Source organism: Chrysochloris asiatica, unplaced genomic scaffold, assembly GCF_000296735.1.
Source record: "Chrysochloris asiatica unplaced genomic scaffold, ChrAsi1.0 scaffold00067, whole genome shotgun sequence".
NCBI lineage: Eukaryota > Metazoa > Chordata > Mammalia > Afrosoricida > Chrysochloridae > Chrysochloris > Chrysochloris asiatica.
The window spans coordinates 638,238-664,219 of NW_006408585.1; the positions used below are offsets into that span (position 1 = coordinate 638,238).

The 25,982-nt window shown below is 41.3% G+C and overlaps 2 protein-coding genes across 2 annotated transcripts in view; both read right to left on the minus strand.

Moving 5' to 3' along the window:
- Positions 1-1,033: 1,033 nt before the first annotated feature.
- Positions 1,034-2,308, minus strand: AKAP5 (A kinase (PRKA) anchor protein 5). Its single transcript, XM_006864564.1, has one exon. The coding sequence runs from the start codon at positions 2,306-2,308 to the stop codon at positions 1,034-1,036; it is 1,275 nt and encodes a 424-aa protein (XP_006864626.1).
- Positions 2,309-14,996: 12,688 nt separating this feature from the next.
- MTHFD1 (methylenetetrahydrofolate dehydrogenase (NADP+ dependent) 1, methenyltetrahydrofolate cyclohydrolase, formyltetrahydrofolate synthetase) overlaps positions 14,997-25,982 on the minus strand; it is an 80,572-nt gene continuing 69,586 nt past the window's right edge. Inside the window, exons 25-27 of the mRNA XM_006864565.1 lie at positions 18,793-18,900; positions 17,753-17,905; positions 14,997-15,090 (exon numbers count right to left, since the gene is read on the minus strand). Of these exons, the coding sequence (XP_006864627.1) occupies positions 15,001-15,090; positions 17,753-17,905; positions 18,793-18,900 (351 nt within the window). The 3' untranslated portion in view covers positions 14,997-15,000. The remainder of the gene's footprint in view (positions 15,091-17,752; positions 17,906-18,792; positions 18,901-25,982) is intronic.

The window sequence follows — 25,982 nt, forward strand, 5'->3', positions numbered from 1 at the left end:
ATCTGAATAAAAATGCAAAGAAACCCTTCTCAGTTGTTAAATTTTCTCTCTCTTTTTTTTTGTGGGGGGGGGTGTGGGAGGGAGAGAGAAAGGATTAGCTTGATTGAAAATACCAATGGGAGAAAGATCCATGTAAAATGCTTTTTACTGATCTCTCTCAAAGCACAGACACAATGAAAGAATGCTGACATTTAAAATAAAACTTTTCACTCTCCATTCAGTCATGTACATGGCTCACTCTTAGTCAAGAATGAGTAATATTTTCACTAAATGATTCTGATTCCACAGGATTTTTTATTTCCAGGCTGGCCTTGAATCCCTTTCTCCCTTCTTTAAGGAGAGACTGATGTTTCTTGGATTGGTCCTTAGAGAAATCATCCTGTCAGATGTCTCTGTGGTCATTTGTTACTCAGAAGATATCCTTCTCCTGGGTGAAAAATAATATCACTCTTTTTTGTTACTTTTGAAGTTGGGAAAATACAATACATATTTTGAAGTAAGATCATTGCCTAGCAGTTTAACAACTATAAATCTCACATTCATAAATATAGTTCAACTTATCAATTTAAACAATATAAAAATGCACTGTAAAAAAAAAAAAAATGCAATGTTAGCCTATACACAGGGTTGAACTATCAAAAGGAAACCAGACTTTATAACACCAGATGACAAAAGAGCTTATAGCATACAGTAAGTGTTCACTAAACACACTTTCCTTCCCTTTTCAAAGCTCTCCAACATCCACATGCCACTTTTAACAGCTCCCACATTTATGTCACTGCATTGCTTTGTGCACTGACTTCCTCCGATCCAGAAGTGGCTGCATTTCAGTGATTGCTGTTAGTTGCAATGGAGTTGATTCCATAGGGAGGCCTTATATAAACTTGATTTATTCTTAGTAATTCTGGGTTGGAACTGTATCTTTCAGTTCCACAGATAAGAAATCTCTCATTTGGTAATGATTAAGAAATGCCACAAATAAGTAAAATAATTCATTCTTGAACCTTACTTCTCCCACGATCTGGAAATTAAGTCACTGCAGAAGACTGTTTATTTTATTATCACCAGAGACCATTTCATTAACTAGCTGTTCAATAGACAACTGGATAGCATTTTTGACAAGAGAAGAAGCTGTTTCTATTAAGAGTGTTTCATATTGTTCTGAAGTTCTACCCTCAAAACTACTATCATTGGCAAAAACCCCAACTTGCTCGTTTTCAACTGAAATTACAAATTGCTTAGGCACATTTTTAGATTTTGTAACATCAAATTCACTGATTTCTGTATCTGTAATAATAATAGCAATTGGCTCCATCCTTTTGCTTTCTTCTGATTTGGGTTTCTCCACAATGATCCCGTTTTCTTTAATATCTGATTCATCTGCACTCTCTTCACTATCTTTAGGCTTACTCTCTTCAGCTATCATCTGTTGACTTTCATGGACTTTCCAGTCTGGTGCACTTTCTAGGATACTGTTGCTGACTTCTTCCACAATTTGTTGATCTGGGGTTGTAGGTGGAGGAGGAACATCAGAAACGACCGGTAGCTGCTGATGGTCTGTTTCTGAACTTTCAGTTGGACTTGCTTCCTCAAGCTGACCACCTTGTTTTTCCTGGATTGTTTCATTATCTCTTTCAAGAATTGGAGTTTCTGTTTGAATAGCAGAATGCCCAGTATCTAATCCAAGTTCCACCGAAACGACTTTCTCTTCAGCAGAAGTGGTAGCATTGCTCACATTTGCTTCACACAGCTCATCCCCATCTTTCTGTGTGACACCTTCGCTTAGATTCTGGGCCGATCTGGCCTTTGTTGCCTGGTCATTCAATTGAGTTTCAGTTTTTGTATCCAAACTTTCAGTCTCTCCCTGTACTTTGATGCTGCAGTCCACATCTTCTATACTTTTGGAATGGCTACTTCTTTTCTCACTTTTTGAGAATTTTATGCAGGGAATTTTAAGTCTGGATTTTGCCTTTTTCTTAGAAAGACCAACATCCTCAGCATTTATTTCAGGTTGCACTTTTGCCTCAAGGGTTTTTTGCTGCTTTGAAGAACCTGCCCTTTTCCTCCGTGTTACAAGACGTTTGAATGAGGCCCAGGCCCCTCCTAGGGAGTGTGGCTGATCAGAAGTGCCGGCTTCATGGGTGGCTTCAGACCCAGCTTTGGACTTAAGCACTTTGGCTGTTTTCTTCCGTCTCTTGAAGCACAGAACAGAGGTTTGTTCCCCTTGTCTCTTGTCCTGAGGACTAACTTCTGCTGATCTCTTTTCATCCTTGTTTTCTACTTGGATTTCAGAAACATTGGTCTCCATTTTCACACTACACTCTTTCATTCTAGAGAAAACTATATTGTGTCTTCTTCAGTAGGCTTTTATGACTAAAAGGTAGTTAAAAACATAATACAAAGCAAAATTTCATCCAGGTGTTTTCATTCCTTTTGTCTTAATCCACACAGACGTTGAAGGTGGTTTCTCTAGTAGCCAAATGCCTGATGTATCTATTTCTTGTAATTTCTCTCTTTAATTTCATGAAAGACCTTTACTGGTTAGATTTTTGCTTTATTTAAAGATGAACCTGATGAGAGACAAAAGAATAGTATTTTATTTCACTGTTAGCCAGTATTTTCTCTAAAGACTATTTCAATTGAAGGGATATGATTCTACTAGGAGTAAAATAATGAGAGAATAAAAAGTAATAAAAATTACTTTTGCCTTATCAAAAAGGTTTCAGTGTGAAATCTATTTTGCGCTATTCTTTTTGTTAAAACTTCATTTTTGAGTACCTTGCAAATCTGGTATTTTTGCCATTTCTGTCTTATGCTGTCATTATGAGTTGCATATAACTCTGAAATGCAAATTTAGAAAGGATACTAACAGAAAACAAACAACACTGAAGGGCAGAATAAGTGAGCAAGGTAGTGTGATTTCTATTACTACACTAGAGAACCATGAAATAGCAAAAGACCTTAGATCATTCAGTTCTCCCAGATTATTCAAATCCAGTCAGATGATGAAACTGAGCTCCAGAGGGGGCAGTGGACCTGGCAAAAGCCACACAGCGAGAGAAAGTCTTAGCCAGAGTTAAAACTCAAGAACATGACCTGCCAGTACTCTCCATCGTACTATAAGGTTTTGTTCTAAAAACGTATGTTGCCAGCAAGGTGCTACTTCTCAGTCATCATCTAAAAGATATTTAACGTCACAGTCCTCTCTAAAGGCACCCCAATGGTGTAGTTACATGTTGGGCTGCTTTTTTCTCCACAGGAGAAAGGAAGTTTTCTGCTCCCATAAAGATTGCCAGCCTCAGTAACCCTGCATAGGGTCCCTTTGAGTTGGAATCAACTCGATGGCAGTGGGTGGGCTCTTCTCTACTCGAATTTGGCTATATGGTTGAGGCACTGTCATCTGAGTAGCTGATGAACACATCATAATGAGCACACAGCCGAAGTCCAGGAGGAGTTAAAGGTAACAGTGGACATTTATTGAGCAACTCCTGTGTATTATGCCTTTGAAACACTTTTGCATACATTTCTAATCCTCACCACAATGTAAAGTGAGGAGGTGACACTATTAACCATGTGCAGATGAAGAAACGCAGGCTTAACGAAGTTAGGCAATTTGCCCCAAATTACAAAGCTTGTAGGCAGCAGAACTCAGATTCAATTCAGGATTGTGTTTCTGAAGCCCACTCTTTGAACTACTGTGGCTTTAAGAGTTTCTTCAGAAAATGAAGATGCTAATCTGTACTAGGTATGCTGCTGGTGCTGGTGGTGGTGGTGTGTCGTGGACTAGGTTCCATCCAACTCACAGCGACCCCTTATAGGGTTTCTGAGGCTGCACATCTTTTCGGGAGCAGAAAGCCTCATCTTGCTCCCATGGAATAGCTGGTAGTTTCGAACTGCTAATCTTGAGGTTTGCAGCCTGACTCGTAACTCGTCAACTTTTTAAAGCATTGTTTAATGATCATTTAATTAACCATAATGTTGTTGTGAAATGTGTCTAGTCGGTTCCTACTCATAGCAACCCTATATAGCGTTTCTAAGGAATAATTGGTGGGTTTCAACTACAGATCGTTCAGTTGGCAGTCTAGTGCTTATCCTACAGCACCTCCATTAATTGCTGTTGCCGTTGTGAAGTGCTGTTGAGTTGGTTCTGACTCATAGCGACCCTGTTTCCAAGGAGCACCTGGTGGGTTTGAGCTATCGACTTTGTGGTTCGCAGTCCAGTGCTGACCCTATGGCACCACATTGTTGTTGTTAAGTACCGTGGAGTTGGTTCTGACTCATAGTGACCCTGTACAGGGTTTCCTAGGCTGTAAATCTTTACAGGAGCAGAACGCCTCATCTTTCTCCAGCAGAACCACTGATACAGCCCATCAATTCATAACGGAACCAAAACGAGACTGAATTTTTGCTATTTTAAAACCAAGCTTTTGAAATTCTTTACATTTTATTTTCTTGGTTCTGGAACCAATTTCAATCAAAATATAAATTGATAACTAGCAATTGACAAATTGATTAATTATATGTAAGGATTTTAAAATTACCTCATAGAATGATATAACATTACCAAAGAGGCATGAAATGATTCTTTTAACAAAAATCCTTTGAATTTTTTATGTAAAACAAATCTCAAAATCGTAAAGAAGACCAGGCTAGAAACTGGTGGAACCCTGCGACTCTCTCTGGCCCTTAGCCACCTTTCAGGGCTGGAACTGAACTCACCCCATGGCTCAATTTTCAACCACACAACAAACCTGTTTAAAAGGGGAACAGTCACACTAGCGAGGTGTGTAGTCATCTGAGATAAAAAGGGCAGCACTTACCCAAGGGCTGAGTTCAAACACAAGTAAAGGGAGGAGGAGGAATGAAAAGGGGAAATGAGGAGGAAGTGGCTGAGTGATGCTACCTTTGTGGGGAATTGTAAACATGAATCAAAATGTGTGTGAACTGTTGAATGGAAACTTGATTTGCTCTGTAAACCACCCAATTCACAATAAAAATAGGTTTTTTTCTTAATCCTATGGATTTTTGTGGCTGGGTGTTCTAAAGTAAAGGTTTTTTTTTGTTTTTTACTATTTTTATGTAAACCTCAGACTATTGAAGTTTCATTTGTGTTGCCCTTCATTCTATGAACCAGAGAAAGCACTGGAATCCTGAAAATCCGTTTATGATACAATAGTCTTAGATGGCTGTTGCTCTCCATGCCTCTGACAGAAAGATCAAGTCACTGAATTTAGGACAACGATGGAGATTAAATGCTGCACCTTACAACCTCATGAACGCCTCAGTGAACACGAGTGCCACAGCTGATTTTAGCTAAGTCTACTCAGCTCTTGTGAGTTCTCCCTTCTGACTGTTTTTATTAAGCAGATGATTTATTACTGATAGAAGTAATAGGCTTGGATTCTATTCAGGAAATGTATCCTTTGCAACTAACCTGAAATGGCCTAGGGCAATTTCTTGAGGCCCTTTCTTTTTGGTGCTCTCTTAAGTGTATATCACACTGTAGAAATAAAGCAAATAACCAAACAGAAACCTAATTGAAAATGCGGTCTGTAGACATTACAACTTTGCTGAGTATGTTAGACTGCAAATGATTTGCCCTCAACCTGCATGGGTAGTTTTGTGACCTCAGGAAATCTTGAGAGTCTCTAGTCGCCCCTGACAACACAGGTCTAAAACGCCAGAATTCCTTTTCCCTGGAGCGGAGCAATCATTTCTAAGGACAGTAGCAAATCTTTCCCAGGACTCATTCCGGCTTGATGTCCCTTCTGGCAGGAGACAGACCGCAGAATAAAGTGTTTAAAAAGGATGGTACTGGGGACATGGAACAGATAACTCAGCTTCGAGGTATCTGCAACATTATAATGACCAGAAGCCCCAAACCACATTTCCCAAAAATGGGCAAAAAAGAAAATGGGCTATGGGCCACCCATGCTTCTCCCGCGAAGGGAGGTGGGGAGGTGGGTGGATAGAGCTGATGAGGGTCGTCTGGCTGGCGATTGCAGCGAACGATCGACCTCCTCGGTTCATCTCGGAACCGGATTCCCGCGTCCAGTGGGCAGCTCCCGCCCAGTAGAGACCCCAGACACTGCCTCGGACCCCCTTTCCCGCAGCCTCGTGCCCTGCCTTTACTTACCGAGGACTGCAGGGGTCCCTGGTCAACCCTGCTCCCAAGGTCGAGTGCGCTCTTGGGTAGGGGGTTCAGGCAGCAGGGATCCGCGGTCGCGCCTGTGAGCTAGCAGCCAGCTGCAGAGGGACCGCATCCGGGCGGCGCCCCCTCCCCAGCCGCTGGGGGACCGACAGGCGGCAGCGCCAATGCGCGCTGAGCGACAGGCAGGAGGCGGGGCCGGGGGCGCTGCTCCGTGGAGGAGGCAGGCGGGGGACGATCCCCGGCCACCTGCGAGCTGCGTGTCGTGCCGCGTGGGAGCAGACCCTCGCGTTGTTAGTCCGGGTCCGAATCCCACTGCGGATCACATCAGGGCAAGGGCAGGGAGAGAGCGAGCAAGAAGATAGGAAGGGACGAGCTTAGTGATCCCACCAGCATTTTCTGAGATGCAAAGTAGCAAAATCCGGCTTCAAAATTCTAAGCAGTTCCGTTAGAATTTCCTTCTCCTAACCCCTAGAATATTTAAGGACCCAACAGAGATTAAAATTTAAAAACAGCATTTAAAACTGTGCATAGAGTGAGATCCTGTTTCGGGGAGAAAAAGACATAAAAATCAAAACCGAAAGAAATAAAACTTTCCCAGTAGATTTGTGGGTGACCAGGCACATACTTAACCAGTTCATTGTCAAAGAGCCTCTCAGAGACCCAAGGCCCTGAAGCTGGTCTCTGAGGTAACCTTACCTGCGCAGGAACGCTGTAGTCTAAAGGAATCCATCTGCATCTGTGCTGAGGGGCCTAAGCGCACACAAACTCAGCCTGGTCCATCGCTTATACCATACATGTTTCCTAAATAAAATCGAGGTAGCTAACAAGTTACCTGTTTCCCTTTAGCTCATTCCTAGGTGTCTGCTTAATATTGCTCTTCTCAATCAAGCTGGGCTTTCAAGTCCACTCCAAGTCAGAAGGGGCATAAGCAACATCCACATTCTGCCTGATTTACCAGGTTGTGTATTTTCCTGAGTCTTTATCGAAATGTTGCTGTCTACATTGCAAAACACCGAGTATTTATACTTGTAAAATATCAACTTACACTCAGTGACAGATGTTGCTATGAGAGCTTAAGGTGATTTACTTGGGTTTAATAGTAACTTCAAGGGCATTCCTGAGCTGGAGCTGTGAGCTAATGTCCGAAGCATCACACATACCAGTGTTTGAGGACAAAGTGCTCCAGGAAGGACCACAATTCTGTCTCATCCTCTGGCTTCCTTCCAGCGCACCAACCAGATGAAAAACCTATTAAGGTGGAGTGAAGAACTACTGGACTTGTTTCCAGTCTTTAATAGGATCAGGATGTCTGGGAGGATTTATCCATTATCCACCTTTGGACTTTTCTAAAAGATTCGATTTTACCTTTGTGGGACTTCCACTGAAGGAGCCCTCAGAGAGTAGTGGTTACGCATTGGGCTGCTAATTAGGAAGTCAGCAGTTTGAATCCACCAAGCCCACCTGAGGATTTACAAGTCTTGGATGTATGCAGTAGCAGCCTCCACTGAGACGTATTAAGGAAACAGCTCTTAGGACACAAAAACAAAGCTGAATCTAAGTTATCAAGCTCTTTAATTTACAAATACAAGTTAGAGACAAGAGTTGTAGCATTTAGTTTACCTGTAATTAAAAATTCAGTTTTGCCTTATCATTGGTGAAAACATCCTTCAAATCCTCAGATGCGCTGCTAATCCTGCTTACTGCTAGTTTTGAACAAGCTAGGAGAAAACAGTGCCATCTGTAACCAATTGAGATAATTCTTGAGGGCCAAGAGCTCTCAAATCTAGTTCACCTGGAAGTGACCCTGTATAGAGTTTCCAAGGAGCGGCTGGTGAGCTTGAACCACCGACCTTGCAGTCTAGCGCATTAACTTGCGGCACCATATAAAGGAGCTGTGGTGGCATAGTGGGTTACGTGTTGGGCTGTTAACCACAAGGTCAGCAGTTTGAATCCACCAACCACTCCAAGGAAGAAAGATGAGGCTTTCTGTTCCTGTAAAGATTTAAAGCCTTGGAAACCCTAAACAGAATTACTATGAGTTGGAACCAACTAGACAGTTAAAACCACCACCACCATTTACACGAAGATTGGGTAGAATACCTGTGTTATTAGGAAGTTGTAGGAAATGAAATAATGAACAGGTTAAAACAATAAAAGCCATCTTAGTGACTTATAGATTTTATTCCATTTGCTTTTCTTATAAAAAAAAAAAAAGCTGAGGAAAGGAACTGGAAGTCACTCTCAAATAAGAGGTGATTTTTTTCAGTTGAAGGGCAAATTAAAACAGATTTCTCTAAGATATATGTAGCTTCTCTCCACCCTCTACCATAGACACACACTCACTTTTACATAGTACTATAAATAAATGACTGCATTGTGGTTCTTGTTAGGATGTGACTAGGACTTGATGCCGTATCTCTGATGTCTTTTAAAACATATCCAGTACCTCAAGCATGAAAGAAACCTGTCATTTCTGAGCTCACTTAAGTGACAGGCTGTTTAAGCTATTACCCATATCATTGTCTATTACTCCATTAGTAGCTTTTCATTATATAATGGGAAACAGGCTATAAATATCTCTCTCCAATCGGATGAGAAGTTATCCTACCTACAGCATATCTTGTTAATATCACCAGATACAGTGTTCCAATGAAATAGGATATTTATCTGAACAATAGTGATCATACCATTTCTTCCCATCCTAATCTCTATTCACCATGGCCCAGGCCTGTAGCTACCAAATTTGGTTTACAATTCCTTATTAGTATGTAATTCTTGCATTTTAGAGAACCTCCTGTTCTAGTTGGTTAACTGTCTAGTTGGTTTCTGGGGGCAAACCCTCCAACCCTTTTCCTGTGTACACCATTAAACCAACCTTTGGTCCACTTCTCTCATGGTTGGATCTGCTCGTGGGCACTGTGTGGGCACTATCAGGGTTGCACCAGCCAACATGAGCTCCACAGTAATTCTTCTGCAATCTGCTTTACAAGAGACACAAATGCTGCTGTCTCACTTTTGAATTGAGTGTATATAAATCATCAGTGCACAGCAACAGCCATCTGAGGTACAGCTCAGAGGAGGTCCATCTGCTTATCAGTAATATTATTAATTGGGGAAGGGGATCATTAGTAGCAGCTCAGAGAAGGATAATAGGTACAGGGTGGCCAATGATTTGGACTCCTGGTCTTCCAGTAAAGGTGTTGCTCTTCTCTGGCAACCCATAGTAATAGGCACCCCAAGCACTTGTGCTTTTGTATGTATTTAATACAGTCTTCAATGATTTGTTTCTAACCTTTGATTATGGAAATGGTATCTGCAAGCTTGTGACACCTCTTCTTTATTAGAGTAAGGGATCAATTCCACAAACCCAGGCCTTCCAGATAGACCAGCAATTTCTCTCTCCTCTGTATTTCTCCCCTCTACATTATCTTCTCTTCCTCCTGAAAGGATGTGAAACAGGCACAACTTTCGACCTCTCAAAACTAGAAAGTCCATTTTGGGACAGCCAGGCCAGTGGCTTTGGAAGAGCTCTGAAAGGAATGTGATCGGAGAGCAGAGGTTTTGGAGTCAGATGATCTGGAAACAGGAAACAGCAATGCAATCTTACAGTTTGCCTTACTGTAAAATGGGCATATATATGAACCTAATTTACAGACTTGTTCTATTGCAACTTATTCTCTCTGTAGGATTAGCACTAGACTACCAGACTGTGAAACATAAGGTCGGCAGTTCAAACCCACCAGCTGCTCCTCGGAAGCCTTATACAGGGTTCGTATGAGTCGGAACTGACTTAATGGCACTTACCACCACTTCCAACCAAGGCCTGCTTCCATTTTCAAGCTTGCGGTTACCCTTTGAGTGATTCCACTGCTAGGAATTTATCCTATAAAAGTTTCCACATGAGCAGCAAAGATACACATGAGAATATTAACTGCCATACTGCATTAGGAGAAAATATGAAGCAAGGGTCTATCAATGGAACTGTTTAAATACGAGGCAGTCATAAGACACAAGGTGGATCTTTAAATGATGATGTAGTTAAGACTGTCAAGATAAGCTGCCAAGAGGGAAAAGCAAGTTGAACCATTTGGATTGTTGTTACTGATGTCATGTTTTACTTCTACTTACGAAAATTATCACGTCAGTATGGCGCATTCATTTTAAGCAACAATTGATTAAAACAGGTGTATTTATTTTATTAGGGCTTTGTTTATGTTTGGCTTATAAATTTCTCTTCCCCTTTTTTGTGTTAGCTATTCTTCCAGTATTAAGGGTTTAAAATCATGTCGTTTTAGGGGGATATAAAGACTAAATCCTTTAAGATGAGGCATCTTTAACGATCACATCTGACACTAGGCATGCATTCTTCACTTGTCTACACATGAATTCTCGGCCAGCCCCATTCCAAATGAAGTTTTAGGGAACATTTTAACTAATATCAGAAGTAATGAGTTCTGCATTTCTACGTGAATAGTGCAAGTGTGATGCTTTGGATGTAACTGACATTACACTCAGTTACAATGAGCCAAGTGCTGTACAAGGTGTCTCCAATGACTTGGCCTGATCTTCACAGCTACCCTCCTGAGGTACGTGTCAACAATGTCCTCGTGGTGAGCAAATGGAGACAGAGATGGGTGAGGAAGTGCTAAAGCTAGCCTCTCTACTCATGACCCCTTTTCCATATACCTCCCCTCCCCAAAGCATCATTCCTATTGACTGTGAAACAGAGAGAACCACATACTGATGTGAACCCAAGGGACACCAGGAAAAAACAGTGCTCAGCCAAAACCAGTAATGCTCATCACTGGTCCCTGTGGAGATTGGATATCCTATGAAAGGATCTAATGAAAGAAGACACGGGGTTTGAGACTGGAGCAGAAAATGGAAGAGGAGATAAAAAAACAAGAAGAGAAGAGGGGCTACTTGAGGGAAAAAAACAAAAAAAACAAACACTGTAGGGAAGCTTAGAGTCCTGGTGTATGCATTGGACTGCAAGTTTGGTTTGACCCACAAGGTCAGTGGTTCAAGCTCACTAGCTGTTGCTTGGACACCCTATACAGGGTCACTATGAGTCAGAACTGACTCAAGACGGTGCTTAACAACAACAGAGAAACTTAGAGCCTAGACATACAACAGAAGCTAAATAAGTATTTGCTGAACGAGCAGTGTAGAAAGAGCTAAGATTAGTGACTATCTTTCTTGGGGAATATAAAAATAAATCATACCAAGTCTATTAATTTTAAAATAAAAAGTCTATCAATTTAAAAATAAAATAAATGTTATTCAAGCTATGATAGAAATGAGAATTCGAAGGAAGTCCAGGACAAAATCCTGTATCAGTAACGCTTACTTGGTGTAAACTTAAACCACAAATGGTATCTTACAATATGTATTTCAACTTGGTTTTCTACTCCAGAAAACAGGCTCACATAGGATGGCAGAGACACTGTCTATAAAACAGTCTATTAAAGTTACAGTTTATATTTAAACACGGATACTGCAAAATCACTTCATTTTATTCTAAGGAATTTCAGTAAAGTAAATAGAGATGTACATGATTTATGTGAATTTATGTATGAAGACAAGACCGAAGATGGAAGGCAGGCTTCTGGGGAAACTCATTGGATTGTAAGGGCATGGCTGACTTTTCGCGACTTGCCCACACCTCCTTGTTCACAGCAGGCACAGAGACTAGACACCAGTCAAAGTTTCAAAGTAGCTTTCTGAAGGTGGACAATCTGGAAGGAAAAAGCAGCAGGAAATAAATGTCCAAGCTCCAAGTTTCCTCTTCTCTCCACACTGCACTTTCACACTCTGACATGGTCAAGACTGTTAACTCTTAGATCCTTTCGCATAACCAGCTCTTCTAGGATCTGCCCATAAATTGAATGAATACTTGGAAACAATACACAGGATTTATAGTATGGCTCTGTGGATACTGTTCAAGACCAGGTCATCAAGTACACACATTTTCTCTTCTTACCATCGGACAGCTGCTTAAAGTGATTACTAGTTTGCTTCTACCTGGACTTTTATCCCCTTAAACAATGATAGACCTCCTTCCTGTCTTACATTATTTTACACTTATGCTATCTTTGTCTTTTCTAAGGAGCTCGAGTGGCACCGTGGGCTAAGTGCTGAGCCACTAGTTGAAAGGTCAGAGGTTTAAATCCACTAGCTGCTCCATGGAGACGTGTAGTGTGGAGCTCCAACAACAACACGGAATACTGAGCCACAAGGCTGTTTAACTGCAAGTTGCGGAAAGCCTCATCTCTCTCATGTGGAGGGCCTGGAGGATTTGAGCTGCTGACCGCGAAGTTCGCAACCAGTTTTGTTTGTTTGTTTGTTTGTTTGTTTGTTTTTTTAACCACTACACTACCAGGACTTCCTTGAAGATGGCGGATCGGGTGATTGGAAGAGATCAATGTTTGTGCCCATTCCAAAGAGAGGTGACCCAACAGAATGCGGAAATCATCGGACAATCTCTTTGATATCTCAAGTGAGCAAAGTTTTGCTAAAGGTAATACAGAAACGACTGCAATCATACATTGACAGAGAACTTCCAGAGGTTCAAGCTGGATTCAGAAGAGGCCGTAGAACGAGAGATATCATTGCTGATGTCCGATGGATCTTGGCTGAAAGCAGAGACTATCAGAAGGATGTTTACCTGTGCTTTATTGACTACACAAAGGCTTTCGATTGTGTGGATCATGACAAGCTATGGACAACATTGAGAAGTATGAGTATTCCAGAACACTTAATTGTACTTCTAAGAATCTGTACCTAGATCAAGAAGCAGTTGTTCGAACAGAACATGGGAACACTGAATGTTTTAAAATTGGGAAAGGTGTGAGACAGGGTTGTATTCTTTCACCATACTTATTCAACCTGTATGCTGAGCAAATAGTACGAGAAGCTGGGTTCTATGAAGAAAAACGTGGCATCAGGATTGGAGGAAGACTCATTAACAACCTGCGATATGCAGATGATACAACCTTGATCGCTGAAAGTGAAGAGGACTTGAAACATTTACTTATGAAGATCAAAGAGAACAGCCTTCGATATGGATTACATCTCAATGTCAAGAAAACAAAAATCCTTACCACTGGACCAATAAACAACATTGTTATCAATGGAGAAAAGATTGAAGTTGTCAAGGACTTCATTCTTCTTGGATCAACTATCAACACTCGCGGAAGTAGCAGTCAAGAGATCAGATGACGTATTGCACTGGGCAAATCTGCTGCACAGGAACTTTTTAAGGTGTTGAAGAGCAGAGATGTCAGCTTGAGGACTAGGGTGCGCCTGACCCAGGCCATTGTGTTTTCAATAGCCTCATATGGATGCGAAAGCTGGACAGTGAATAAGGAGGATAGTAGAAGAATTGATGCCTTTGAGTTGTGGTGTTGGAGGAGAATACTGAAAGTGCCATGGACTGCCAAAAGAACCAATAAATCTGTTTTGGAAGAAGTGCAGCCAGAGTGCTCCTTAGAGGCCAGGATGGCTAAACTTCGTCTCTCCTACTTTGGACATATTGTCCGGAGGAAACAATCGCTGGAGAAGGATGTCATGCTGGGTAGGGTGGAGGGTCAGAGAAAAAGAGGAAGACCCCCAACGAGATGGATCAGCCAGGTGGCATCATTGATGGACTCAGGTGTGGCAGCGGTAGTGAGGTTGGCCCAGGATCGAACATTGTTTTGTTCTGCTGTGCATAGGGTCGCTATGAGTCGGTTCCGACTCGATGGCACCTGACAACAACAAGCTGCTCCATGGGAGAGAGATGAAGCAGTTTGCTTCCATAAGACTGACAGCATCAGAAACCGTAGGGAGCAATCTACTCTGTCCTATAGGATTATGATGCATCTTTTCTACTTCTTTCAAGTCTTTTTCAAACTCTCCCTCCTGGTCCACGCTGAGTTTTTAACTCTAAGCCAGTTGTCAAGACCTCTGTTTATTCTTGTCCAAATCAGACTTCTGTTTCTTAAAACCCATGTTTTCTTTTACTCTTGGCTTAACTCCCCATTTTTTGGAGTACTCGACTAAATAACTTCCTAGGAAAAGATATGGGTGTGGTAAACCCTAGTGTGTCTGAAAACACCTGGACAGATTTGGGTGGGTAAAAATGCAGGTAGGAAGTCTTCTTTCCCTTTGAACTTGGAGGGCATCCCCTTCCATTGTCTAAGCATCTTGTGCTTGGTCTAGTTCTCTTTCTTTTTTTTGTCCACAGGCAAGCCATTTTTGTTTTTCAGAGAAAAACTTTCTTCTTTGATGTTTTTGAGTTAACTGGAAGTGTCTAGGGATACATCATTTTTCACTCATTGTGATGGACACTTGGGGGTCTTTCACTGAGACATGTGCTCTAAGAACTCCTGGCTTAGCTTTGTTTCTTTCTCTGTTCTACTTTTTGGAACATTCATTCAACTCTTATCTTCTAACAGTCTATTCTGAGTATACAGACCTTTAGCAGGTCCTGCCCCCACTGGGCTGCCAACTCAGAACCCATAGCCTCTGGGGGTTCCAACAGAGGCTCTAACCTCCCTCTTTAACTCCTTCAAAGGAGGCTTGCTCCCTTACATTGTATCAACCTGTGACCATCCATGCTCTGTCTTGCAAAACTTTGTTGGAATGATTTCATCAGTGACATACTGCTCCTTCTGCTCTAGGTTCACCCTTCTACAATAATTTTGTTTCTTTTTTGTATTTTCCTCTTATTTCGAGGAAAAATATTTCGAAAGCATTAGAAGTTGAATTTTCATAGCTTTTTCTGGGGAAATTCACACCTATAATTCATATACAAGCTTCCTGAGGAAAAACCAAAACTCTCAACCAGTAACAACTTACTTACCTGTTTAGAAGAGTCCGTTCACCTGTTCAGTTTTGGGATCCAAATCAATATCATAGAAGCAGGGCCGGGTAGGGAGTCCAGGCATTGTGCTCATCTAAGATGCAAATTAGCATTAAAAATTAACTTAATCTTTCCTTCCACCTTCCCTTCAGATAGAAAGACCAAAGTACAAAAACAGAACATCATTATATAGTTGTCAGTAAAGGGGGCAGCTGTTTCTCTTGTGGCATTAACTATACCACCTTGGATGCTGTTATGCACACAGAGAAACCTCCAGGTCCTTTAGGTGTCACAGAGGTTCCCACACTGACAACTCAACAGGAAGCAGCAGAGGTGCTCTCACCTCCGGCCTGCAATAGTAGGTGCCGGAGGCTGAACCAGCCACTCACGGCTTCCACTGTCTAGGAGACACACAGGGCCTATGTGCTTTCTTTGATGTGTTTTAAAGAATCAGTGTAGATGCCCAAGTTATTTTTGCTTCAGCAAAATGACATTAGGAATTAGTATACTTTACCTTCGGCCAAGATATTACCACACACAATCTATATGATTTTACAGCAACTCTTACTGGTCTGATATGACTTTCCCAAAATGAGCTTGTAATGCTTTTGAAATATATTTGCACTTTTCTAAAGACTTGGCATTGACAGATACCTACTTAGATAGAAATTTATATAGCTCATAAGTAAAACTTGGTATATTTTCATCTATAACAATCTCCTGTATAATGAATATACACAAGTCCAAATCAAATTCAGACAGGAAAACAGTGTGGGCTGAACTTTCAAAACTTCACTATAAAAACGTTACAGAAAAGGATGAGCCATGTTTAAAGATGAGTCATTTTCTGTTACACAAAATATCTATACTTCAGAGAATTGAATTCTGACATCTGAGTGTCAGTCAATACTTTCCAGAACACACTATGGGGCTCTACTCTCAAAGATAAGTAAGTGCTGAGGTAGGGTACAAGGAAGGAGATGATTGGTTCTTGAACTACAGAAAATCCTAAAGCGAACACAATATAGAGCCAGGGCCCATGTAGACACGCACATGGGTGTAGGAAGAAAACGAACGATGGCCCCCAAACAGTGATTATACTTATATAGAAGGATTTAGAGTGATTTTTAATTCTTTCTCAAAGAAGACGTCCCCACTAGACATTAATCATGTATGTATATACACACATACAAATTTAGATATAAAACTCTGAAGTCATCCTTCTTTGAAGTAGTAGATATATTACTCAAATTCTCTGGGGCCCAATGAGCAACCAGAAAGTGTTGGGAATAATAACTGTGAAACACCTAGATTATGTGTGGAATGTTAAAAAGTCAAAGGCCCCTGGCCTCAGACCCAGATCAAATAAAAGCTCTGGTCTGGGCCAGGGCAGGTTGTTTCTCTCTGACTTGCAGACAGACTCTCACTGGCCTGACAACTTTCAGATCTGTTTTCATCTCCACAGTCACCGGCTGCATGCAGACACTGACCAACACTGTACAAAGCATGGCTACCACACTCAGTGGGCTACAGCAGACAATTTATCCAGAAAGAACAAAATGTATTTCTGCATTATTCTGTGTGCCAGGCTTACTAAAAGAGAATTTATTGAAATCCAAAAATATAACACATAGTAACAAAGCTAAGCACCAGCCTCTAGAGTAGCTCTGGAAGGCACTGGTGGATGGCTACTTGGGCTGACCATGCTGTACAGGACCTCCTTCCACTTCTACACAACGGTTCTGGCCCACATGGACAAATAGGGGAGCTCGGGCTCAGGCTTTCTTTAATACCTTGCCCAGAGTCCAAACTGGCAGAAGTGAACATTAGATTAACCTTCAACTTTGTATTGCTACTTCCTACCATTTTCCTGGAGTCCTGGTGTGGCATTGTAAAATAAGCACTGAACTGCTAAGCACAAGGTTGGCAGTTCAAACTCACCAGCTGCTTCTAGGAAACCAGAAACAATCACTATGAGTTGGTTCAAACTTACTAGCTGCTCCTAGGAAACCCTATACAGAGCCACTATGAATTAGAACTGACTCCACGGAACTTAACAACCATATTCTTTCTTACTATATTGAAAGAATCTTTGACAAGGCATCTACTGGATGAACAAATTGCTTAAATCAGGCAATATGTCACCAAACTGATTATGTCTTTAACATCCCTCAACTTCTCTACTAGAAAATTTCCTCTTAAGGCTCATAAAACCTGTAAGATTGTGAAAACATTTAACAGCTAATTTATCTTCAAGTGTAACAAGCAACCTTGCTTTTCACATCTACAGGGCTCATTTGCATTTTAAATAGGGATTTCCTTATTTTAAAAAATAACAACAAAAAAACTAACCAAAAGCCCCAGTGAATCCCCTAAATATCAGGCACTATCTCTGGACCAGACGTAGAGCCGCTGTCACAACCTCAGATGGCTGTGGGAAGTTAATCTGTGCAAGGTATTTAATTAATGTGAGCTGTGATAGATATTGGGAGTATCTCACAGCCTATCAGTTAGGCCCATTCTGGATTTCATTTAGGTCACACTGTCCTTGGGAAACATTTTCTGATTCAGTTGAAGTAGTCATGGCATCATACTTGAATTGATACCAAGATGGTCCACAGCAAGAAATACATCGCAATAGGCCCGACTCCAGCTTTCTCCTTGGCAGTGAACTCTGCTCAGTGGCTTCAAGCACAAATTTAAGATCAGAGGCACAGGCAAGCACACACCTCTCTCCATCTGCAGCACTCACTTACCGTTCCTACTAAAGGGTACAGAAAACCAGCTCCTACACTGGCGCGGATGTCACGGATGGGCAGAACAAAGCCTGTCGGCACACCTTTCTGCTCTGGATTATGAGACAAGGACAAGTGTGTTTTGGCCATGCAGATGGGCAGATTCCCAAAGCCCTGGGGAAAGATGGAAAGAGAGGCAGGGAAAATGAGAAGTAGACAAATGCAACCAAAGACATTTGGGCAATGGTTCTTGGATTTATTTGAATGCCTATTTCCCTGTGTATCCATCTCTGCCTCACTTAGTTACACCAGACCAAAAGCAGCTGGTGGGTGAGGGAGGCAAGCACGGACAACCATATTCCACAAGTGACTGCTTTGTCATTGAACCAACCAATTGAAAATGATAGTTTGGAATAGATGTGAGGATACAATTTAAAGGCTGGTCTCAATATTTTAGTAAGATACATCCTATTCCTTCATGGCTGTTTCACACACTCATAGCCACTCATGGTGTGTATGTTGTTGTTGGTCCCCAATGAGCCAGGATCATTGAGACCCCTAAGAAGATTTACAGTAGATCATCATCTTAGGATGGACTTGGAAGCTTCACTAAAAGCACCTGACAGCCAGGTGTAGTGGCTGGGTATCCCACATGGCAAGCAAGAATCCTACACTGAACCACCATTGCCATCTTTGTGGTATTTGTTGTTGTGCTGTTAAATGCTGCAGTCAGTTCTGACTCATAGCAATCCCATAGAGGGTTTCCCAGGAGCGGCAGGTGAGCCTGAACTGCCAGCCTTGCGGTTCAAACTGATGCTGCGGTCCAGCACATTAACCCGCAGCACCACATTTTGATATATATAACCTGGATTACTCTTCAACAGAGAATTTCAAAGTACATAAAGAACTTGGGACCAGACCACCTAATCCAAACACAGTTCTTCTAAGAGGCTGCTGCCCAGAGAAGCAAAGCAGTGAGTGCCTTGAAGGACTAGAGACCAAGAGATTCTGACTCCAATGCCTGCTTTGTAAAGAGCTGAAAGAGCAAACCAAACACCTACCTGCTTTGTGTAGACTTCAGCTTTTTGCTGGGCTTCAGGGAGCAATTCAATGTCATATGCCCCATAGATTTTCTGTGCGATGATCCTGATCTTATCCTCAACTGGGAGCTAATGCACAAGAGAGAGGAGGAGACAGTAACTGGACAGACATGGGGACACACAACTAGGCTATGGCCACATATCCAATCAGAGTCACCTTAAGGGCCAGATGTTTTTACAGACAAATATGTATAAGGTTTGAGGTTATCAGGCTAAGAACATTTTCTTTTAATACCTAGCCCCAAACTTGATAAATGGAAAATATCCCACAGAAGTAAGCTATGATACACACACACATACAACCTTAAAAGCTATATCCAAAACCATGTGCTGACTACCTAAGAAGAATTCTTACTTCGTAACTAGAAAGTAGATGTTCTAACATTGGAGATTAGCCTCATCATGTCCAGCCAGGTCTGGTTATTACTTATGAGATGAGACACTTATTATCCAGCTCCAGAACTTCCAATTTGTACACAAGAGGCAGATGCCATCTTTAACACAATATATAGAGAGTTCATTGCCATTACTTAGAAATTGTCATAAAAATAAAATCCCTGAAGGTAGAAATGATAACATGGAAAGACAGAGCAGCTGAGGACTCTAGACTCATGGCAGGAGAGGGGATGTGTGCTGGGGGCCAGGGGGCAGGCTTGCAGGGTATGCCCTTTGGCTGCATGAATGACTGTATATTCCCGAGTGTTTTGGTGCACATAAAAAAAAAAAAAGAGGGAATAGAAGCAAATACTGTTGAATGATGAAGCATGCAGGGATTGTAATCATTACAATGAAACAAATACGACTGTAATCATTGCAATGAAACAAATATACAATTGGATGAGTCTAAAACTGATGTTCCCCCACGTAAACTATCCATTTACAAAAATAAATAAATAAATAAAATCCCTGAAATCTCAACACCAAACAATAAGCTAGCTGAATTCATCAAGAACAATGGCTTGAGCACTATGCTCTTTTAAGATTCATCTATATGGGTTCAAGGAGTGCTGGTGTGGCACTGTTGGATAAGCACTGGACTGCTTAGCTGCAAAGTTGGCAGTACAAACTCACCAGCTGTTCCTTGGAAAGCCTAGATAGGGTCACTGAGTCAGAACGGACTCTGGGTGGCACTTTAACAACACATAGGATCAAGGGGTCCTGGTGGTGCTGTGGGTCAAGTGTCAGGCTGCTAACTGCAAAGTCAGTGGATCAACCTTACCAGTCGCTCTGTGGGTCAAAGACAAGGCTGTCCACACCTGTAATACTCTTGGAAATCCTAAGCAGTTTTACTCTGTCCTATAGTCACCACGTCAGGATGACTGAATGGCAGTGGGATCAAACTGATGATAGCAGCTCCCCAGATTAGACTGGAAACTTCAGGGCAGTGAATGTATGTTAGTGGGGAGGAACTCAGATAAGGCAAGGAGGGTGAGAATGCTGCACACATCCAAGCATGGAATCAATGTTGTGTACATAGGAATTGTTGAATCAGAGTATGTTTTGCTGTGTGTATTCTTAGCAACCACAGAAATAAATACAGTTCAAGAGTTTCACGCTCTGCCAACTGAGCTAGCTGGGTGCTGAATACAATTTATAAATAAACGAACAAAATCACCTAGGTATGAAAACAACGCCTTGACTTGTATGGTCACCATGCGCTGGATGCAGTATGAAAGGAAATCTCTTGGGGCACCTGAAGCAGACCCATCCCTCACTGTAATGGCAGCAGATGGTGACCGACAGTCTGACTGCTCGTGAGGGTCCCAAGTGCCACGAGGCTGCTTTCTTCAGGGCAAAGATTCCAGAGCCCCATTTTCTTAAATGGGGCTGTAGCCTCGTTCAAGGCACCTGGATTCAGAGAAAACAGCACACACAGAGAGAAAGCCTACAGAAAAGGGAAAAGAAAGCTACGAACAGGTAATCTGGAGGAGCCAATTCTAAAATTAGGTAATGTATCTGGCTCTTTCCTCCCTAGCAACCAAGGCAAAAAGACCATGGTGAGCAACTTTTGTTTTGTGAAAGAAGCAATAATCTTGTCTATTAAAAATGAGTTCCTTTTGAACTAGACAGCAATCATTTCTGGAGGGGCTTTGTATAATAGATGTGAATAATCAGTTCTGGTCCTGTAAATACAGTACTTTCATATGCATCTTCCAACTGGTACTCTATAAATGCCAAGGCACATTCAGAACTTTTGAAATTAAAAGTGCTATTGTTGGGTGAATCAAGGTAAGCAGCTGCTGAGTAAGATAAGGCAGCCTCCAGTTGGTCAGAACACAGTTCTTTGTAGAAATGGGTTAGAAGCTCCTTATTACCCTACACTTTCCATGACTCCTGATGGATTTTGTTGTTAAGTGCTGTCGAGTCGGTTCCGACCCCTAGCAACCCTGTGTAGGGTTTCCAAGGAACAGCTGGTGAACTTGAACCCCGACCTTGTGGTTCAAACTGACTTTGCAGTTCAGCGCATTAACCCACAGCGCCACACCAGGAGTCCCCGGATGGCCCCTAAGGGCTGGCATTCCTGACCTAAGCAATGGGGAGAAGGTTTTGGAAAGGAAATTATACTTTGGATCTGTGTGCAAATTTGTTTTATTGGCATTTTCTAAAAAGAGGATTCCTTGAGCAGATTTTCAAAGAAGTCTATAAAACCAAAGCTGTCAAACAGAGTACGTCAGTGTATTAGATCTGCAAAGGGCAAACAGAAACAAGACCACATGAAAACTCAAATGTAACAGGGTTTTTCCCTCCATGGTCGTGCTTTTTCGTGATTTTACGGAAAGTGCACAGAACACACTGATCTTCTTTCTATTCAACAGTTCATTTGTATTTTGTTTAGTGACATTGATTGTAGTTCCCACAATGTAACAGCACTCTTCCTACTTCCCTCCTGTGTTTACCATTGCCTTTCATCCTTCTTTCCTACCTCTTCCGGCCTTCTCAGTTTTACCCCTGGGCAAATGCTGCCCTTTTGATCTTATACGGGTTGATTGTTCTAAGGAGCCTGCATTTCCCTGATGCTGTGTTTGGCTGCCACCATGCATCTGTAAGTTTATTGTACTGTGGTGGCTTGTGTGTTGCTGTGATGCTGGAAACTATGCCACCGATATCTTACATAGCAGCAGGGTCACCCACGGTAGACACGTTTCAGCTGAGCTTCCAGACTAAGACAGACTAGGAAGAAGGAAAGGCGGAATACTTGTGTATCTTTAGCCACTGAAAACCTATGAATAGCAACAGAATATTGTCAGATAAAGTGTGTGAAGATAAAAATACTATGAAGAGAAGCAGAACATTATTAGATACAGTGATGGAAGACAAACCTCGCGAGCTGGAAAGCACTCAAAATATGACTAGGAAAGAGCTGCCTCCTCAAAGTAGAGTTGACCACCATCGCGTGAAGGGAGCAAAGTTTCGGGCCCTTTATTTGTGGATTTGGCACAACAGTTACAAACATCCATTAATAACCAAAATGTGGAATGTATGAAATATGAATCTAAGGTGATTGGAAGTTGTTATAAGTGAAATGGAATACCTACACATCAATATTCAAGGCATTAGTGAGCTGAAATGGACTCGTGTAGGCCATTTTGAATCTGACAATCCTATTGTTTACTACAATAGGAAAGGCAAATTCAAGAGGAATGGTGTCATATTCATTATCCAAAATACCATTTAATTCAAAATCTATCTTGAAGTATAACACTGTCTGTGACAGGATAATACCTATACACCTACAAGGAAAATTGGTTAATACCACTATTATTCAAATCTACTCAACAACCACAAAAGCCAGTAATGATGAAACAAGAATTCTACCAACTTCTTCAAAATGACATTGATCAAAATGCCATCAAGATGCATAGACTGCTGGTGATTATAATGTGAAGGTTGGAAACAAAGAGGAAGGATCAGTAGTTGGAAAATATGGCCTTGGTGATAGAAATGAGGCTGGAGATCGCATGATTGAATTTCACAAGACCAATTATGTACTCATTTCAAATACCTTTTTTTAAACAACATAAAAGGCAACTACACACATGGACCTCACCAATGGACTACACAGGAATCAAACTGACTGCATCGGTAAGAAGAGACATGGTGGAGCAGCTCCGCAGCTCCAACAAACACAGATCACTAATGGCTCATATGCAAGTTCAAGCTGAAGTGGAAGAAAATGAAAATAACTCCATGAGAGCCCAAATACGACCTTGAATATATCACACCTGGATCGAGAGACCATTTCTAGAAAAGACTTGACACATTAGACACTAATGACTGAGACTAGAAGAGTTGTGGGATGACATCAAAAATACCATACAGGAAGCAAGCAAAAGGTCATTTAAAAGACAGGAAAGAAAGAACAAACCAAAATGAATGTCAGAAGAGACTCTAAAACTTGCTCTTGAACAGAGAAGCTAATGCAAATGGAAGAAGTGAAGAAATGAAAGAGCTGAACAGAAAATTTAAAAAAACAGCTTGAGAAGACAAAGTCGAGTATAATAAAATGTATAAGGATCTAGAGTTAGAAAATCAAAAGGAAAGAACATGCTCAGCACTTCTGAAGCTGAAAGAACAGAAGAAAAAATTCAAGCCTTGGATTGCAATATTGAAGGATTACATAGGCAAATTATTGAATGATGCAGAAAACAACAAAAGGAGATGGAAGGAATACACAGTTACTGGAATAAAAGAAATGGTCGATGTTCAAGCATTTCAAGAGGTAAGCATAAGAACCGAAGTTACTGAAGAAAGATGTCCACGTTGCAGTGAAGGCACTGGAGAAAAACAAGGCTCCAGAAATTGTCAGAATACAAATTAAAATGCAGAACTGGAGGTACTCATTCATCTATGGCAAGAAGTTTGGAAAACAGCTACCTGGCCAACTGACTGGAGGAGATCCAACATTTGCCATTCCAAAGAGAGGTGACCCAGCAGAATGTGGGAGTCCTCTAACAATATCATTAATATCAATTAAAAGTAAAATGTTGTTGACAATAATTAAAAACGGTTGCAACAATACATGAACAGGAAAATTCAAGAGGGATTCAGAAGAGGATGTTGAAGAAAGGATACCACTGCTGACATCAGCTCGATCTTGTCTAAAAGCACAGAATAGAAAGCACAGGAAGATGTTTACTAGTACTTTACTAACTATACAAAGGCTTGTGACTATATGGATCATGACAAATTATGGACAGCTTTGTGAAGAATAGGTATTCCAAAACACATAGTTATGCTCACAAGGAACCTGTACATAGACCAAGAGGCAGTTGTCAAAACAGAATAAGGGGTTACTGAATGGTTTAAAATCAGTAAAGATATGCGACAGGGTTGTATATTTTCACCAATCTTATTCAATCTGTATGCTGAGTAAATAATCTGAAAAGATGGATTACATGAAGAACATGGCATCAGAATTGGAGGAAAACTCATTAAAAACCTGCAATATGTAGATGATACAACCTTGCTTGTTGGAAGCGAAGAGGACCTAAAACACTTACTGATGAAGATCAAAGACTACAACCTTCAGTATGGACTGCAGCTCAATGTGTAGAAAACAAAAATTCCGACCACTGGACCAATAAATAACACCAAGATGAATGAAGGAAAGACTGAAATTGTCGAAGATTTCATTTTACTCAGATCAAGCATCAACACTCATGGAAGCAGCAGTCAAGAAATACACACTATATTGCATAAGGCAAATATACAATATATTGCATAAAGCACAAGGCCTCTTCAAATTGTTCACGAGCCAAGATGTCAGCTTGAGGACTAAAGTGCGCATGACCCAAACTATGGTATTTTCAATAACCTCATGTGCATGTGAAGGTTAGACAAAGAATAAGGAAGACCATATAATTGATGCATTTAAGTTATGGTGCTTGAGAATATTAAAAGTACTATGAACTGCCAGAAGAACAAACAAATCTATGTTAGAAGGAGCCAGAATGTTCCTTAGAAGACAGGATGGCCACACTTCATCTTTCATACTTTGGACACATTATCAGGAGGGATCAGTCCCTGGAGAAGGACTTCATGCTTGGTAAAGTAGAGGGTCAGCAAAAAAGAGGAAGACCCCCAATGGAATGGCACAGCAAAGTTAAGCATGGCAATGATTGTGCGATTGCATTCTGCTGTACATAAGGTCACTATGAGCCAAAGCCAACTCAGTGGCACCTAACAACATGATGGCTACCGGGAGGGTGGAGGTGGGGAAATTATTCATAGACTAGAGGGTAGTAGACACATGTTAACATGGGTGACAGGGCAAGCAATATACAACAAGAGGGAGGTTGGTAGAAGAAAGATGAAGGTAGTAGGAGACACAGCAATAGTTAAAGAATCCAGAGGTAAAAACTGTTAACTGATAGTACTCAGAGGGGACTGCAATCATTGTAATGAAGAAAAGTATATGATCTGCTCTGTAAACCTTCATTCAATTCACAATAAGAAGTTAAAACAAAATCAAACAAACAAAAAAGAAATCAAACAACATATTTCATTAGGCAAATCTGCTGCACAAGACCTCTTTAAAGCGTTCAAGAGCGAAGATAACCAGTTTGAGGACTAAGGTGTGCCTGACCATGGTATTTTCAACTGCTTCATAAGCATGTGAAAGTTGGACAATGAGTAAGGAAGACCATGTAAGAGTTGACTCATTTGAATTATGGTGTTGCAAAAGAATATTAAAAGTAGCATGGACTGCCAGATTTCATCTCTCATACTTGGGACACAGTGTCAGGAGGGACTAGTCCCCAGAGAAGTACATCATGCTTGGTAAAGTGGCAGTGGTGGTCGGTATGTGCCCTGGATTCCTTCTGCCTCATAGTGACCCTATAAAGGGTTTCTGAGGCTGTGAATCTTTGTGGGAGCAGAAAGCCTCATCTTTCTCCCACGGAACGGCTGGTAATTTCAAACTGCTGACCTTGAGGTCTGAATAGTAACCACTATGCTACCAGAGTTTCTCTGGTAAAGTGGAGAGTCAGTAAAAAAGAGGCAGACCCCCAATGACATGGATTGGCACAGTGGACTCAGACATAACAACAGTTGTGAAGACAGCACATGACCAGGCAGTGTTTCCTTCTGTTTTGCATAGGGTCACTAAGAGTCAGAACCAATCAGATGGCACCTAACAACTCCTAGTGTGG

Coding starts and splice junctions, on each gene's coding strand:
- AKAP5 (XM_006864564.1), bottom strand. CDS start 2,308: ATGGAGACCAATGTTTCTGAAATCCAAGTAGAAAACAAGGATGAAAAG.